Source organism: Podarcis liolepis (assembly GCF_965112155.1).
Source record: "Podarcis liolepis genome assembly, chromosome: 15".
Taxonomy (NCBI): domain Eukaryota; kingdom Metazoa; phylum Chordata; class Lepidosauria; order Squamata; family Lacertidae; genus Podarcis; species Podarcis liolepis.
This window is the reverse complement of record NC_139566.1, coordinates 22,835,544-22,852,008: the sequence shown is the minus strand read 5'-3', so window position 1 is coordinate 22,852,008 and position 16,465 is coordinate 22,835,544. Positions and strand designations below refer to the sequence as shown.

The 16,465-nt window shown below is 49.2% G+C and overlaps 2 protein-coding genes across 4 annotated transcripts in view; one reads left to right on the top strand and one right to left on the bottom strand.

Annotated features, from left to right (window-relative positions):
- Positions 1-4,641: 4,641 nt before the first annotated feature.
- On the top strand, positions 4,642-15,598 carry CFAP73 (cilia and flagella associated protein 73). 3 transcript variants are annotated; one of them, XM_083478850.1, is made up of 8 exons: positions 4,643-4,818; positions 6,215-6,320; positions 7,156-7,260; positions 7,365-7,565; positions 8,565-8,786; positions 10,453-10,611; positions 11,724-11,861; positions 15,543-15,598. In XM_083478850.1, exons 1-7 carry the CDS (start codon positions 4,760-4,762, stop codon positions 11,841-11,843), a joined length of 972 nt encoding a protein of 323 aa, XP_083334976.1. In that variant the 5' UTR covers positions 4,643-4,759; the 3' UTR covers positions 11,844-11,861; positions 15,543-15,598. The 3 variants fall into 3 exon arrangements, with proteins under 3 accessions (XP_083334977.1, XP_083334976.1, XP_083334975.1); XM_083478849.1 differs by having other exon boundaries at positions 15,534-15,592; XM_083478851.1 differs by lacking the exon at positions 10,453-10,611 and having other exon boundaries at positions 4,642-4,818; positions 15,534-15,592.
- Positions 15,117-16,465, bottom strand: part of DDX54 (DEAD-box helicase 54) — a 23,247-nt gene continuing 21,898 nt past the window's right edge. The window contains exons 19-20 of the mRNA XM_083478546.1: positions 15,989-16,086; positions 15,117-15,462 (exon numbers count right to left, since the gene is read on the bottom strand). Of these exons, the coding sequence (XP_083334672.1) occupies positions 15,221-15,462; positions 15,989-16,086 (340 nt within the window). The 3' untranslated portion in view covers positions 15,117-15,220. The remainder of the gene's footprint in view (positions 15,463-15,988; positions 16,087-16,465) is intronic.

Here is a 16,465-nt window from a genome sequence, read left to right as displayed (position 1 = left end):
GACAAAGGTCTGTATGGTTAAAGCTATGGTTTTCCCAGTAGTGATGTATGGAAGTGAGAGCTGGACCATAAAGAAGGCTGATCGCTGAAGAATTGATGCTTTTGAATTCTGGTGCTGGAGGAGACTCTTGAGAGTCCCATGGACTGCAAGAAGATCAAACCTCTCCATTCTGAAGGAAATCAGCCCTGACTGCTCACTGGAAGGACAGATCCTGAAGCTGAGACTCCAACACTTTGGCCACCTCATGAGAAGAGAAGACTCCCTGGAAAAGACTCTGATGTTGGGAAAGATGGAGGGCACAAGGAGAATGGGACGACAGAGGACGAGATGGTTGGACAGTGTTCTCGAAGCTACCAGCATGAGTTTGACCAAACTGCGGGAGGCAGTGGAAGACAGGAGTGCCTGGCGTGCTCTGGTCCATGGGGTCACGAAGAGTCGGACATGACTAAATGACTAAACAACAACAACAAATAATAATAATAATAAGCAACATTCTCCGGAGTGTTAAGAAACTGCCCTGCTGGATCTGATCTCCCAGCCCCAGTGTTCTGCTTCCAGCAAGGGGTAGCCGGATGCCCCCCAGCCATGGATTAGGGCTGGCGTGAAAGCAAAACACAGAAAAATCGAAAACGCCTTCATGTTTGTTTTTTTAAAAGGCAGGGCTCAGGCACCCCGCCAACCCCTGACCGAAAGAGGCCAGATTAGAAGCCAAACGACAGAAAAGAAACAGTTTTGCTTGGTGCTTAAAGATAAGTAATGATGGCACCAGACATGCCTCCCTGAAAAGAGCATTCCTCAAGAAGGGGGCCACCACTGAAAAGGCCTTTGTGTTGCCATCCTGTGGATCCTTCCATACAATGCTATTTTTTTCTAGAAAAAGAGGTGCTGGAACTCATAGTGAATGCCTCCCTAGAAACTGCACTGGTTACCAGTTCGTTTCCAAGCTTGATTCAAGGTCTGGTTGTGGCCTTTAAAGCCCCAAACTGGGGTTTAGGGAAAACCTGTGCTTCTCCAGATGTTGTTGGACTACAACTCCCATCATCCCCTGACCATTGATCATGGTGGCTGAGGCTGATGGGAGCTGGAGTCCAATAACATCTGAAGGGTGGCAGGTTCCCCATCCCTGTTCAGCTAAGCATCCTAGACCTGGACATAGGTGTCAGAAGTATGTCAGCAATAAAAAACAAACACCGGTGTCAGTTAAGTTAACTCTTTAATTCAAAGAAACCAAAACAGTGCAGGCCCAGTGATGACAGCAACTCTTCCCTGTAGCTCTTGCCCCAATGAGGCAGTTGCGGTTCCCCTCCCAGCAGTCTAAGGCTCCTTTTTCTTGTCTCTCTTTGCTCCCTGGCTTTTTCAACAGCCTGCCTCATCTCTGTCTCTTGGCCCCCGTCCTCTCCTGTCTCTGATTCTAGACTGCTCTCTTTCCCAGCATCTTCCTGCTCACTAAACCCTGTCGCCTCTTCAACTTCCAACATCTCCTCCTCCCCGTATGCTCCTTCTTCTCCCTCTGACCACTAATAGTCGTTCCACCAGCACTCCCCAGGCTCTGAGCCGCCTTCCCCTGGGGGTTCCTCAGCTGGTGACCCCCACCACTCTCGTGCATCCAGCCAATCTTAAAAATCAGTTTTCCAATGACTTCTGCCAACAGATATTCAGTGTTCTGGGTTTGCTAAGAATTCTCAATGCTCACTAGGCTGCTTTGGGGGCAGTGTCCCCGGGTTTGGTTTCCCACTAACATTTTGTATGGCTGTTGCACTAGCGCAAGGGCAAGGGGAATGGTGTTGCAATAGCACTAGATTTCATATTGCAACAGTATTCCTCTTGCCTTTGCGCTAGTGCAACAGCCATGCAAAATGTTAGGGGAAAACCTAACCAGTGGAAGTGTGTTGCACAACCCGTTATGCAACAGGGTATATCTAGGAGACAGCAATCGAATGTATAACCACCCACAAGAGCCTTGTTCTTCTTCTGCCTTCTCTTTTCACAAGCAATTATCCTAGTCTGGTGCAACTAGTACACCATTAACAGACTTAAACTTAGTGGTATGTTGCATTCCTTTGATTATTAGTATTATTATGAATAGATGAGGTCTATGCATGAGGTCAGGGACATGGGTGGCACTGTGGGTTAAACCACAGAGCCTAGGACTTGCCGATCAGAAGGTCAGCAGTTTGAACCCCCGCGACGGGGTGAGCTCCCGTTGCTCGGTCCCCGCTCCTGCCAACCTAGCAGTTTGAAAGCACGTCAAAGTGCAAGTAGATAAATAGGTACCGCTCCGGCAGGAAGGTAAATGGCGTTTCCGTGCGCTGCTCTGGTTCGCCAGAAGTGGCTTAGTCATGCTGGCCACATGACCCAGAAGCTGTACGCCGGCTCCCTCGGCCAATAAAGCGAGATGAGCGCCGCAACCCCAGAGTTGGTCACGACTGGACCTAATGGTCAGGGGTTCCTTTACCTTTTATGCATGAGGTCTAATGGACTGCTAATTGTGATATTTTCTCCTATAGCTGTTGTTCTCTTGACTTATATCAGAGCTGGCGAATCCCAGTTGTAGGGGCCAAATGCAGCCCTCCAGGGACTCTAAGAGCCATGTCTCCCCACAAGCCATACCCCTCCCTAGTCCTCCTCTGCTCTCTGGAGTGCTATTGTCTGGCTGGACTCTGGAGTGTCTCCTGGTACTGTGATAATGGCTTTTGCTTGCCTAGATGAAGGGTGGAGAGATGGTGTGTGTGTGTGTGTGTGTGTGTGTGTGTGTGTGTACCTCTGGCTTTTGCGTGGCTGGAATATAGCTGGATCCAGAAAGGTGTCATGTCTGAAGGACAGCTCCATTGGTAGAGCATGAGTCTCTTAATCTCAAGGTTGAGGGTGCAAGCTCCAGTTTGGGTGAAAGATTCCTGCATTGCAGGGGGTTGGACTAAATGACCCTCAGGGTCCCCTTCCAACTCTACAATTCTATGATTCTATGTCTGTGGCTCGGTTCCCGCCAGACCTGCCATGCGGCCCCCAAAAGGTTGCCCATGGGGGGAAATGTGGCCGTGTGCTGACTTCCACAAAACCATTTTGCTACAAAAAGAAGACGCGAAGAGTTAACTTGCCCTTGCTTCCCTTCCAACTCTGCGTTTGGCCCTGTGATCTTTTGCAGGAGGAGGAATTGAAAGGACAAACATCCTGTTTTCTTCCTGGGCCCCGGAATCCATTTCTCACTCATCATTAGTGGCATTCTTAATTGCAGTGCGTGGGTGAGAAACTTTAGAAGACGCACTCAGGCTTGAGACTTGTGTCTAACAGGAGACTTATTAATTTCTGACAGGATCCAGCCAGCCTGGATCTCTCGGCTGGGTTTCTCTCCCAATTATCTCTGCTTTCAAAAGTCTGGTGCGAAAAATATTTTGATTATTATTTTGGATTTGATTTTATTTTATTAAAAAAAACCCACCCTACCTGAAGTGGGAGTAGGCCAGATAATAGCAACCTGCCATTTCCAAATTATTTTAAGTTACTTAATGAATGTATTGATCACACCACTAGACTGATGAAAAAAAGGACATATGTTTACCGTTACGGTAAGCAAATCATTCTAATCTAAGCCTTATACTGAGTCAGACCCATGGTTCATCTAGCTCAGTATTGTCTACACAGACTGGCAGTAGCTCTCCAAAGGTTTTCAGACACTTCCCCAGCCTAACTGGAAATAGTGGGGATTGAACTTGCAACTTGAACCTCAACTTCTGCATGCAAAGCAGATGCACTGACCACTGAGCCACAGCCGTTCCCCTACATTCTGTGCTATAAACATTTTGCATGCTTTACATTTCCCTGACGAATCCCAAAGGAATCTGAGGAGCTTCAGTTTGGTGTGTGTCAATTTAAAGCACCCGCCCCGCCCCCGCCCCGAATCCTGATAACTGTGCTGGGAAGGATAGCTCTGTGAGGGATAAACTACAGTTCCCATGATTCTTTGGAGGGTGTGTGCGCGCTTTAGGTGAACAGTGCGTACTTAGCATCCAGAATTCCCTCCAGGTGTTTGTTTTATTTCACCAGATTTATACACCGCTGCATGGGGGATGGGGGCGGACCTCAAAGCCGTTTACAAATGCTACCAAACTACAACTCCCATCACCCCTAGCTGTTGGCCACACTTGCTGGGGCTGATGGGAGCTGTAGTTCTGCAGGCCAAAAGGCCATCCACCCCTGTTCTAGAGCGAAACAGCGGTTCTCAACCTGTGTGTCCCCAGATGTTTTTCGACTACAACTCCCATCATCCCTGAGCTCTGGCCTTGCTAGCTAGGGGTGACGGGAGTTGTAGTTCAACAACATCTGGGGACCCACAGGTTGAGACAGGCTGTGTTAGAATGAAGCCAGTTTGGGCAGCGGTGCAGAAAAAAACCACCCCGCATTTATAATAGAAAAATCAATGAATAGATGAAGAGATGCTTAAAAAGTGTAATGCAGAATAGGGAGAGAGAGACACTGCGAGAAAGGCGCGCCTTCTTTCGCCATTCAGCTATTTTACTATGTTGCACAAGGGGGCGGGGGGAAGACTTCCACGCGCAGCTCAGCTCTGGCGGACGCGTCGCCATGGCAACAGAACGTTGTGCTGACTGTCTCCTTAGCAACGGGCAGCTGGGGCTCGCGCTGCTCCGGCAATCAAAAAAAAAAAAAAAAAAGTCTGCTTCGCCTATTATTGTTTTGTTCCTCTTCGTTCGCGGGCTGCAAGTTCGGCCGCAGAAGAGGAAAGGGAGGCTTTGGACAAGCGGCGATGGCTTCGGATTTGGAGGAGAAAGTGCGCGCGGCTTTGCTAGACAAACTGCAAAAGATGTAAGTGGGGGTTGGGGGGGGGTTGGAGGGGAAGGGTCAAAGAGAGAAGAGGACACTGGCTTGGAGACTGTACTGACTGTACAGTAGCGGGCGAAGGTTCCGCAAGGGTTAAAAGGACGGGCCTTAGCTCAGCGGTAGAGTAACGCGCTTTGCTAGTGCAAAAAGTCCCAGGACGCAGCATCGATTCCCAGCACCTTCAAGGGCGGCATGGAAATAATCATGGGCGTAGCCAAGGGGGAGGGGCAGGGGGAAGCTGCCACCCCCCCCCCGTAAATCAGGGAAAATAATACAAATCATTACAAATCTGAGGTTCTGTCCCCCCCGCAACAACAAAAGCTTGCACCCCCCAACAAAAATCCTGGCTACGCCCATGGAAAGAATCCCCTCTAAAAACACTTGCAGACTAGGGGTGATTTGGGTATAGTGCATCTGTACCACTTTAACAAGCAGGGCTTCGCTCAAAGAATGATGGGACCTGAAGTTCGTTAAGGGTGCAGAGAGTTATTTGGAGATCCTCACTATTCCCCTCACAGAGCTACAATTTCCAGAAAGTTTTTGCAGTCAATCTGCCTTCTCAGGAAGCTTTGGAACTGTAGCTTTGTGAGGGGAATGGTGTGTGTGTGTGTGTGTGTGTGTGTGTGTGTCACAGCATCCTTAACAAACCACAGTTCTCAGGAATTCTCTGGGGGAAGCCATGACTGTTTAAGTGTCATAGTGCATGAAGTTTATAAAGTGAATGTGGCCTACAACTTTGACAGATGATAATAAAATTATTATTATTTATACCCCACCCATCTGATTGGGTTTCCCCAGCCACTCTAGGCAGCTCCCAACAGAATATTAAAACCACGATAAAACATCAAACATTAAAAACCTCCCTAAGCAGGGCTGCCTTCAGATGTCTTCTAAAAGTCAGATAGTTGTTTATTTCCTTGACATCTGATGGGAGGGCATTCCAGAGGGTGGGTGCCACCACCAAGAAGGCCCTCTGCCTGGTTCCCTGTAACTTCACTTCCCGCAGGGAGGGAACTGCCAGAAGGCCCTCGGAGCAGGACCTCAGCGTCCGGGCTAAATGATGGGGGTGGAGACACTCCTTCAGGTATACTGGGCTGAGACTGTTTAAGGCTTTAAAGGTCAGCACCAACACTCTGAATTGTGCTCGGAAATGTACAGAGCTACAGTTCCCAGCGTCCTTAACAAACCACAATTCCCGGGATTCTCTGGGGGAAGCCATGCGCTTCCTGTGTATAGTGGATGTGACCTTAGACATTGCAGCCTGCAGGATTTGTAGCAGCAGATGCAGTGGTGTGATGCTAAACCAGCCTGTCTCCCTCGATGCATTTCTTGGACGAAGTTTGGACAGGGCTTTTGACACCCTTCTGTGTACGTGTTTCAGGAAAATTCCTGAAAGAGAAGAGGACTTTTTGCCTCCTGCTTGCTGTCTGCTGGAGAAACAAAGGGAACTGGCAGAGGTGGAACAAGCTCTGTTGGCCCAGAAAGAGGTAATGCAAACTCTTTGGAGAACCACTCCAAACCATCTGTTGGACCAAGTGGTGGCTGGTGTGCCAGTTGGGAGTGGTTGGGGAGAAGGCAGGGAGTCCAACAGTAGATGGCGCCACAGCCACTGACAGGCAGGTCTGACTGATCCTATTTTGTCCTCTTCCTCCTCTCTGCTGAGTTCTAGAAGGGCGACACAGAGATGGAGGAGGAGGAAGAAGATGGCAGCCAGGGCTAACTTTTGGACTGGTTGTAAGAAAGAAGGTAGTCAGGGGAGAGGGCTGATGAGATTAGTGAGGCAGTTCCTCCTTCACCTCATGGACCAGCCCTCACTGTTTGGCTTCATATAAGAAAGACCTACATAAGGCATAGGCAAACTTGGCCCTCCAGACGATTTGGGACTACAACTCCCATCATCCCTGACCACTGGTCCTGTTAGCTAGGGATGATGGGAGTTGTAGTCCCAAAACATCTGGAGGGCTGAGTTTGCCTATGCCTGTCTTAGACTTTGGAACGGGCACAGGAACCTGCCTTATACCAAGTCATGCCACTGGTCCATGTACCTCAGTGTGGTCTACACGGATCGGCAGCCCTCGATGAGGGTGGTTTTCCAACCAGCTCCAGCTCCACGTGATGGTGCTATTATTTAGCTTGAATGCGTCCAGTTTGCTACGACAACAACGCAGGGAACTTTGAGAAATGTTGTGCTGTAACCAAGATAAATTACATCCAAAGCATTCCCACCGTCTACTGAGGTAGTAAGCCAATAAGAAAAAGAGAAAGAGAAAACTCTCCTGCCTGACTCCTCCCCGACTGACATTCCTTTGCCCCCCTTCCAAGGAATTCCAGTTGAAAATGGAAGAGCTGCAGCAATGGCGGAAGGAACTGGAGCGCAAAGAGGGCCAGCTCAAAAAGTCCATTTTAAAGTTTGACAAGTTCCTGAAGGTCTGTAAGCGCTCAGGGGATGAGTGATGTGGTGGCGTGGTCGGCAGGGACGCAGCTAGGCCTCTCTGTGCGGCTCTCGTGATCCGTAGGCCCATCTCCCGTAGGACAATGATGCCAAGCGGAGCCGGGCTCTGCGGAAGGCTGGCAAGGAGAAGCAACAAGCGGCCCAGAGAGTGGCGGAAGCTGAGCGCCTCAAGGAGGAGATTGCGCACCTGCTGGCTGTGAAGGACAAACTGCAGTGGCAGCTGGAGAGACACAAGGCCTTCCCAGAGTATTTGCAGAAGGTTCTGGAAAAGACGGAGCAGGTGAGAGGGTGGGGAGATGAGAGAGCATGACTAGGAGGACCCCCCAAAACCCTCCCTGTGTGAAGTTTCTGGCACAAGTCAAGGCCTTCAGCCAGAACATAGGAAGCTGTGCTATACTGTATTGGATCCATTGGTCCATCTAGCTCAGTATTGCTTGCACTGACTGGCAGCAGCAGCTGCCCAAGTCCTGCCTGGAGTTGCCAGGGATTGAACCTGTGACCTTCTGCATGCAAGAAGCTCTATGACTGAGCTGTGGCCATCATGACATAGGTGGCTGTCTTTTACCAAGTCAGAACAGTGCCTGCACTGTATTGTCTGTGCTGAATGGCAGCTGTTCTCCATGGTTTCAGACATACCCGGCTCTACCTGCTGGGGATTGGATCTGGGGCCTTCTGCACACAAAGCAGATGCTCCGGCACTGAGCTATGTGTCCCTGGATGCTTTCTGTTATGTACTGAGTTGAATAGGATCCAAAATGCAGCAGTCTGATTGGTCCTAGAGCAATAGGATTCAGAATGCAGCAGTCTGGTTGGTCCTAGAGCAATAGGATTCAGAATGCAGCAGTCTGATTGGTCCACAGGAGCCACCCAATCCAGCTCCAGGTGGAAGGGAATCCTCAACCTGATTGGCTTACAGGAGAATCCGGGAATTAGCCAATCACGTGGGGCCCATTGTGTAAATAATGTATATAAGGCAGACATTCTGGGGGAACTTCCATTCCTCCTCACCACTATGAGCTGAATAAAGAGCATGAAATCCACTCTCGACTCAGAGTATATTTCACTTTCCCATGGCTAGTACAATCGTACCTTGGAAGTCGAATGGAATCTGTTCTGGAAATCCGTTCGACTTCCCAAATGTTCGGAAACCAAAGCGCGGCTTCTCATTGGCTGCAGGAAGCTCCATCAGCAATGGCTAATGGTCAGGGATAATGGGAGTTGTAGTCCTGTACAGACTGTTCAAGGATGCCTTTACTCTCCATGCTCTTATCCATCCCAGTTTCAGGGCATCCCAGAGCTGATTGCCCAGTTCCAGGCTCTGATGGCCACCCAGGCCACCTTGGCCCAGAGGGAGCTCTTTGGCCAGGAAGCCGTGGAGGAGGAGCGTGCCCGCCTGCAACGCTACACGGAGGAAAGCAGCAACCAGATCTTGCAGCAAAACAACCGGGTGGCCGAACTGCAGGCCCAGCTGGAGCAAGCCCAGACCAGGGTCCTGGAACTGGTAAGACGATGGGATCCATGATAAACCGTCAAAAAACTTTCTATACCATCAGGCAATCCTAGGGCTGCCATACATCTGGGTTCCCCCGGATACGTCTGGGAATCACTCAGAAAAATGGCGTACGGGTGGGTTTTTGCCGAATCAGCAAAATGTCCAGGGAAATCCTATGTCAAGTTGGGCTATTTTTTTTTTTAATTCTTTAAAAATCAAAGAAAAGCCCCAAATCATTTTTTTTGGGGGGGGAGATGTACCCCCCCCTGCAAAGCTGAACAACTCTGTCCCTGATCTTTTCACTTTGGGGACACGGCATCCCTAGGCAATGTAGAATACATCTTCCCATAATAGCTGATTTCTAGAATTTTATGCATATGGGGAATGTGGGGGAGGGGTAGTACTCTGGTGGGGGACACGTCATGCTCCTTCTGGGCTAGTTTGCCCCCGCCCTGTACTCAGAAACTCTGTGCATGAAAGTAATGTGGCCATTTGGGTAGAGCGGTTAGAGCAGGGGTCTGCAACCTTTAAGACAAAAAGAGCCACTTGGACCGAAGGAAAAAAAACCGGGAGCCGCAAAACCACTGTGACATTTAAAGCAGTGGGGAGTGTCAGGGCACACAATGCTCCTCCTCCCCTCGCTAGTATCCGCCCCGGAGCCGCGGCAAAGGTGTAAAAGAGCCACATGCGGCTCCGGAGCCGCGGGTTGCTGACCCCTGTGTTAGAGGGTCAGACTAGGACCTGTGAGAGATCAGGGTTCAAATCCCCACTCAGCCATGAAACTCACTGGGAGTGATCGTGGGCCAGACAAGGCCCCTCAGCCTAACCTACCTCACAGAGTTGTTGTAGGGATTAAAATGAGGAAGGGGAGAACCAAGCAGGCTTCCTCAAGCTCCTTATAGAGAAAAAGGTGGGAAATAAAATACACAAAGCCTAGGCACGTGCAGGGCAGATGTGGGGTGCCTTTGGCCCACCAGATGTTTTGCTGAACTACAGCTCCCACAATCCCTGCTCATGGGCCACGCTTGCTGGGGCTGATGGGAGTTGTAGTTCAGCAACACCCGCAGGGCCAAAATTTCCTCAAACATGCATGAAAGAGGTGAGAGGTACCCCTAAGTGTCTGTTCTTGCTAGTAAGCTTGATCTTTATTGATCTGTTGCAACAGGGTGCTCCCCTCACCCACAGGAGAGAGGAGGAACCCAGAAAAAATGGCACGCAAGGCCTTATAAAGACTTTTGAAATTGCCACCCTGTAGATCAAGACCACCCCTCAGATACATCATACCTACATCACAGAAAAGGCGGTCTAAACAGAAATTTGAATGTTGTTTTTTTCCTGTCCGTGTTTATCTCCTGTCTGGCAGGTTACTTGATTAGATTTCCTGGGGAGCCTGGCTAGTCTTTTGTAATGATAAATACTTAGTTCCTGGACCAGGTCACAGGCTCACACCCTATTCATATCTTAAATGTGCCCTTAAGACAGGATTTGTGAGGAAAGAGACAATGGGAGGTTTCACACTTTGACCTTGCAGAGAAAACATTTGCTCAGTTTAGAAATCAAAATGATTCTAGGTCGGTCTTCCTGTGCTGATCTATGTACGTGCTTGATTGGCACACTTATGAACATTACCATATATCTAAGACCATAAAATTCCTATCACACTGGCCTACTGCAGGAGTCTAACTGGGTTTGCATCCAGAACACTGCTGCTGACAAGACATTGGAACTTGGGCGGATCAAGCTGGCAGCTCTGAACCTCTTCCAGATGGTTGCCAAGCACAGGAAGCTGCCAGCCGACGTGCCTATGGAAGACACGGCAGCCCAACTCGATGCGGTCAGTAGGAAGGCCCCTCCTTTTAAGCGGCTTATTGGGAGCTTTGCAAGCAGTGGGCAACTTAACAGGGCCCCAGAAAGGTCCATCAGTTCAGACAGCAATCTTGGGCCTCTCTGAGGTTGATGGGCCTGGACTGCTGCCGTTTTAAATTCCCACACTGTCCTTGAATGCCCGGCACTGTGCCTGCTCTGTTGGCAGTTTAAAATGGCAGCTTTCCAGCTGCCAGAGCCTTTGGTTTGATTCAGCAGAGCTCTTACATTCGCTCCTTTCCTCTTTAATTTCCTTCTTTACCCCACCCTCTGCTCCTTACCCAGAAAACCCAAAGCCTTCCCCAAGAATTAGACGAAAAGGGGTCATGTTTGTATGAATCTCCTTCAGAATGGGGTGGGGTAGGGGGTTGCATTTCCCACCCCTCACAAAAAAGCCTGTTCCCTCAGCATGGCAATAGGGTTTGTCAGCAGGGGGTGGGATTTATTCAAATTTGAATTTCACTTACTCATTTCACAAAAATTGATATCTCAGTTGATTTTTTAAAAGAGCCCCAGAAACTCACCCTCAGAGTGGTTTGCAAAAACAATAAAACAATGAAATGGTCAGTATATACACATTTAAACAACAACTATGGAAAACACTTAAATGTAATTGACAGTGAGCTGAGCTAAACAAAAAAAAATCTAGTTTTAAATGCTTGCTGGCATTCTACTTGTCTGAGTACGCTTGCCTAACCAAAAATATTTATAGCAGAGTATAGCGAAGCACCTGCAGGGAGTTCCCAAGTTGGGGTGCTGCAGCATTAAGATATTGATTTATTATGATGTGCAATCTGCACAATCGTGTGAGTTCTGCAGATTGGAGCTGTCAGGTGGGCGCATAAGGAGCAAGTAAACTGGTTCCAAGCTGTTAAGGGTTGCTTTTAAGAATAGCAAACGCCTTGAAGTTGGCCTGGCAGCAAATTGGCAAAATTTAGTCTATTGTTATTTAACTTTCCAAAGGTCTTTCCGTTATTCTTATTTGTTCTTTTTGATAATTTGTTTTCCATTTTACAACCATGAAATAAATGTTTGCCCCAGACTGAATCTTTTTACGAATCTCTGTTGCTCTGATGCCACCAGGTTGAGCTTTGTGTCGTGGACTTGAACGACATCCTGGCCAACTTCCGCAAAGGGGAACCCACGCCAGTCCCTCAGCCAGAAACAGCAGCAGCATCTCGCTCCGAGACAGACCCCAACTAACCACCTCAACCTCCTGGGGTGAGTTTATTATCATCACCATCAAATTTATCACCAGTACTTCAACCAGCAGGCCCCAGGGCAGGTTACAACCCTTTAAAATTCTGAATTAAGAAAAGTTAAAACAGATTACGAAATTAAAAGATGCCTGCTTCTTGGGAGGAAAGCAATGACAAACCTAGACAGCATCTTAAAAAGCAGAGAAATCACCTTGCCAACAAAGGTCCGTATAGTTAAAGCTATGGTTTTTCCCAGTAGTAATGTATGGAAGTGAGAGCTGGACCGCCAAAGAATTGATGCTTTTGAATTATGGTGTTGGAGGAGACTCTTGAGAGTCCCATGGACTGCAAGAAGATCAAACCTCTCAATTCTTAAGGAAATCAGCCCTGAGTGCTCACTGGAAGGACAGATCGTGAAGCTGAGATTCCAATACTTTGGCCACCTCATGAGAAGAGAAGACTCCCTGGAAAAGACCCTGATGTTGGGAAAGATGGAGGGCCCAAGGAGAAGGGGACGACAGAGGACAAGATGGTTGGACAGTGTTCTCGAAGCTACCAGCATGAGTTTGACCAAACTGCGGGAGGCAGTGGAAGACAGAAGTGCCTGGCGTGCTCTGGTCCATGGGGTCACGAAGTGTCGACAAGACTAAATGACAAAACAACAACAACAGGGAAGGTTTTGAAGGAGCTGTGACAGTCCGCAAAAGTGAGATTGCCCTGCCAGGTTATTATTATATTTATATCCTGCCTTTCCTCCAAGGAGCTCAATCTGGCACAACAGTTGTGTCCGCCCCCTCATTTTACCCTCCCAACAATTGGTGGGTCAGGCCAATTTTCTTCAGCCTTGGGCCCCCAGATGTCCGTGATGGAATGTCAGAGCCAGCAGTGGTGTAGCAGTTAGAGGTGTCAGACAAGAACCTGGGAGATCAAGGTTCGAATCCCCCACTCAGCCCAGAAGCTCGCTAGGTGTGGTCCTGGGCCAGTTAGGGTCTCAGCCTAATCTACCTGGCAGGGTTGTTGTGGGGAACTAAATGAGGAGCAGGTGGGGAGAACTGCTCATGCCACCTTGAGCTCCTGGGATAAAAATGCAATAAATAAGTAACAATCTCCTCATCATCCCTGAACATTGGGGGTAATGGGAGTTCTAGTACAGTAACAGCTGGAAAACCAAGGTTGAAGAATGCTGGGTTAGGCTGAGAGACTGTGGCCGGCCCAAGGTCATGCAACACTCCAATACTTTGGCCACCTCATGAGAAGAGAAGACTCCCTGGAAAAGACCCTGATGTTGGGAAAGATGGAGGGCACAAATAGAAGGGGATGACAGAGGACGAGATGGTTGGACAGTGTTCTCGAAGCTATGAACCTGAGTTTGACCAAACTGCGGGAGGCAGTGGAAGACAGGAGTGCCTGGCGTGCTCTGGTCCATGGGGTCACAGAGTCAGACACGACTAAATGACTAATTAACAACAAGTGCTAGGCACACCTTTGTGAGGGAGTTCCACAACTTAGGGGCTACCACAGAGAATGTGCTCAGTGGCCACTGAATCCAGATGTTTTTTGGGAGCAGGGAGAACCTTAAAAGAAGGGGGACTGGAACTGAGTGATCAAAATCTTGAGCAAGGGACAGTTTGAAACAAGTCCCATTTGCTTTATTTTAATGTCTGTTGCCTTGAGGCCCCCGCTCCAAACACCAGGACAGAAGCACCAGCATTATAACCAGGAAAACCGATGCACTCTTCCCCATGTCTAAATGCACCCGTATAGTTCTAATCAGAGTAAACCCCCTAATCTGTCCCCAACGTTCTCTGTCCACTGGCACGAAGAGCTATTGGACCAGCAGGTGGGCGAGTGTTAATGTTGTGCAACTGACAAACCACGCAGAGCAGCTGTGCTGGTGGGAGCTCGCTGTTCAGTTCAATGGATTGCATAACCCGTTGCTCAAGCAAAATCGCTGGTCCTCTTGCTCAGGCAGTCTCTGTTCTGTTGGCACAAAACCATTTCGCCAGCAGAGAAAGTATAAAGCTAGGCGACTTTGCTGTGTCGCTACATTGGAGACAACACACTGAAGTTAACAGATGCCAGATGGCAAGCTCCGTCAATTCCAACAGGTGCATTCTGAGTGGGACTAAGGTAAAATGGTAAAGGATCCCTGGATGGTTAAGTCCAGTCAAAGGTAACTATGGGGTTGTGGCGCTCATCTCGCGTTTCAGGCCAAGGGAGCCGGCATTTGTCCACAAACAGCTTTCTGGGTCATGTGGCCAGCATGACAAAACCGCTTCTAGCGCAATGGGACACCGTGACGAAAGCCAGAGTGCACATAAACGCCGTTTACCTTCCTGCCGCAGCGGTACCTATTTATCTACTTGCACTGGTGTGCTTTCGAACTGCTAGGTTGGCAGGAGCTGGGACAGAGAGACAGGAGCTCACCCCGTTGCAGGGATTCGAACTACTGACCTGATTGGCAAGCCCAAGAGGCTCAATGGTTTAGACCACAGCGCCACCTGCGTTCCGCAAGAGGTGCATTCCGATTTGAACTAAACATATACAGGATGAGCACATCTTCCACAGCAGTTTGCTCCTAAGGGTTCTGCACATAGGTGAAAATCACGTATACCCAAACCCCCGGAGCTGCCCCAGTGGATTGTGGGCGAGGGGCAGAAAGAGAGAACCCCCAGAGCCAGCCTGCTAAGCAGGCCTTGCCCAAAGCAAGCGAGGCTGAGAGCTTTCAAAGCTCTCTTTGTGCTGGGTCTGCTTAGGCTTGCTCATGGGGGCAAGGTGCGCAAAACCCGGGAGGCTATGGATGCTCATGCCGGGTGTCACATATTCATCCAAGAGCTGGTGCACTGAGCAGGCCTTCCCCCCTGCCCCCGAGCGAGGCGGAGAGCTTAAAAACTCTTTCTGCTCCAGGTAGTTCCAAATGGGCCCCAGTGCGAACAGAGCTTTTAAGCTCTCCACTTTGCACAGATCCAATTTGTGCCGTTCCAGCCCGGTGCATGGTTGAAATTGCACATGTGAAAATGCACGTCAGATGCAGCCCACTGTCTCCTCTGTGTTAATTTTTCAGTGGTGATTTTTTTTGGGGGGGCTCAGTAACTGATGGAGAACAGGTGAGGGTGGGGGAGACCCTCAGGATAAATGTTCAGCCCAGCCCAGCCCAGATTCAAATTCAGAGCAGCAGCTGAGGGTACAGTAGAGGAAGATTTGGGGGTGGAAGATGGCATCGATCCAAACCAATTAACAGAAAAGGTAGGAGGGAGAGAGGAACGCTCCTAGAAGCTTGGTAAAAGGGTGCTTTTAATCTTCCCCAGAGTTTACACAGCAAATAAATGACGGTTGTCGGCGGAGCTCTTGGAAGCCAGCTCGCACCGGCTTTGCCCCCGTCTACATCCTCTTCCGCATCTTGCCCTTCTTGGCTGCCCCTCGCCCAAAGGCCGTCTTGCGCATTTCTTGCACCCTCTGCCGGTTGCGCGACTTCAGGCGCTTCAAGCTGCCGCTCTGCAGGAAGCGCAGTTTGGCTGCCTTCTTCCGTTGCCTCAAGATCTGCTGCTTGGTTTTCAGCTCGGAGCGGACCTTCCCCTGCTGGGGGCCGCGGCTGCCATGGGAAGATGAGGCAGGGTGGGCACCTTCAGAAGGAATCACAAGTGTGCGCATTATTATTGCATTGAAGTATTATTATTATTATTATTATTATTAGGTCCACAAGCTGCTGTTAGGATTCCCAGAACGCTTGAAAGCTTGAAGAACTACCCTGCCTCAAACCTACCGTATTTTTCGCTCTATAACACGCACCCGACCATAACACGCACGTAGTTTTTAGAGGAGGAAAATCCATAGGCATGCCACCCGTAGGCATTTCCTCCACAACACGCACAGACATTTCCCCTTACTTTCTAGGAGGAAAAAAGTGAGTGTTATGGTGCAAAAAATACGGTATTTCTCCATATGCCAACACAATGACCTTTCCCAAGAGCAAAACGTTTTGACTTCTACCTTAAAAGATGGACCTATTTTCCACCTCCTGCCAAAAGTGAATGAAATACCATCCATAATGTCTTTTCTTTAGGGATGCTGAAATAGACTCTTAAGTTGTAAGAGGGATCCAGGGGAAACCACTCCTATACCATGTCCCCTCCCTGGGAACACACTCACCCCTGCCTCTCCGCTTCTTCCCAGCTCTGCGCTCTCCTTCCCGATCCGAGTCCGAATCCTGATCATCGATCTTGTTCTTCTTTTTCCATTTGTCGTAGCTGGGGTACGCGAGGTCAGGAAACCACACCATCAATACTCTTTCCAAGCAGCGTGCCAATATAGACCGTAGGCTGCTTGCTCTCCAGGTACCCTTCCTCCCCAACCTCATCAAAAGAGAAGATGGCTTCCCAGTGGATGCTTGAGGAGCTTGAGAGGGCAGCAACTCTTCAGCAAGTCTTGTGGGGAACTGCTGCCTCTGCCAAACTTCTTTTGCCATTAAGAAGCTTGTCCTCTCGTTCAAACTGAAATCTACCCTGCTATAATCTAGTACAGTGGTACCTCGGTTTAAGTACTTAATTCGTTCCAGAGGTCCGTTCTTAACCTGAAACTGTTCTTAACCTGAAGCACCACTTTAGCTAATGGGGCCTCCCGCTGCTG

Excerpts from the sequence above, each read along its gene's own strand:
- CFAP73 (XM_083478850.1), top strand. The coding sequence starts at position 4,760 with ATGGCTTCGGATTTGGAGGAGAAAGTGCGCGCGGCTTTGCTAGACAAA. Across the intron at positions 8,787-10,452 it reads AGACCAGGGTCCTGGAACTG|GAGTCTAACTGGGTTTGCAT; the intron begins GTAAGACGATGG and ends GGCCTACTGCAG. Across the intron at positions 10,612-11,723 it reads CGGCAGCCCAACTCGATGCG|GTTGAGCTTTGTGTCGTGGA; the intron begins GTCAGTAGGAAG and ends TGATGCCACCAG.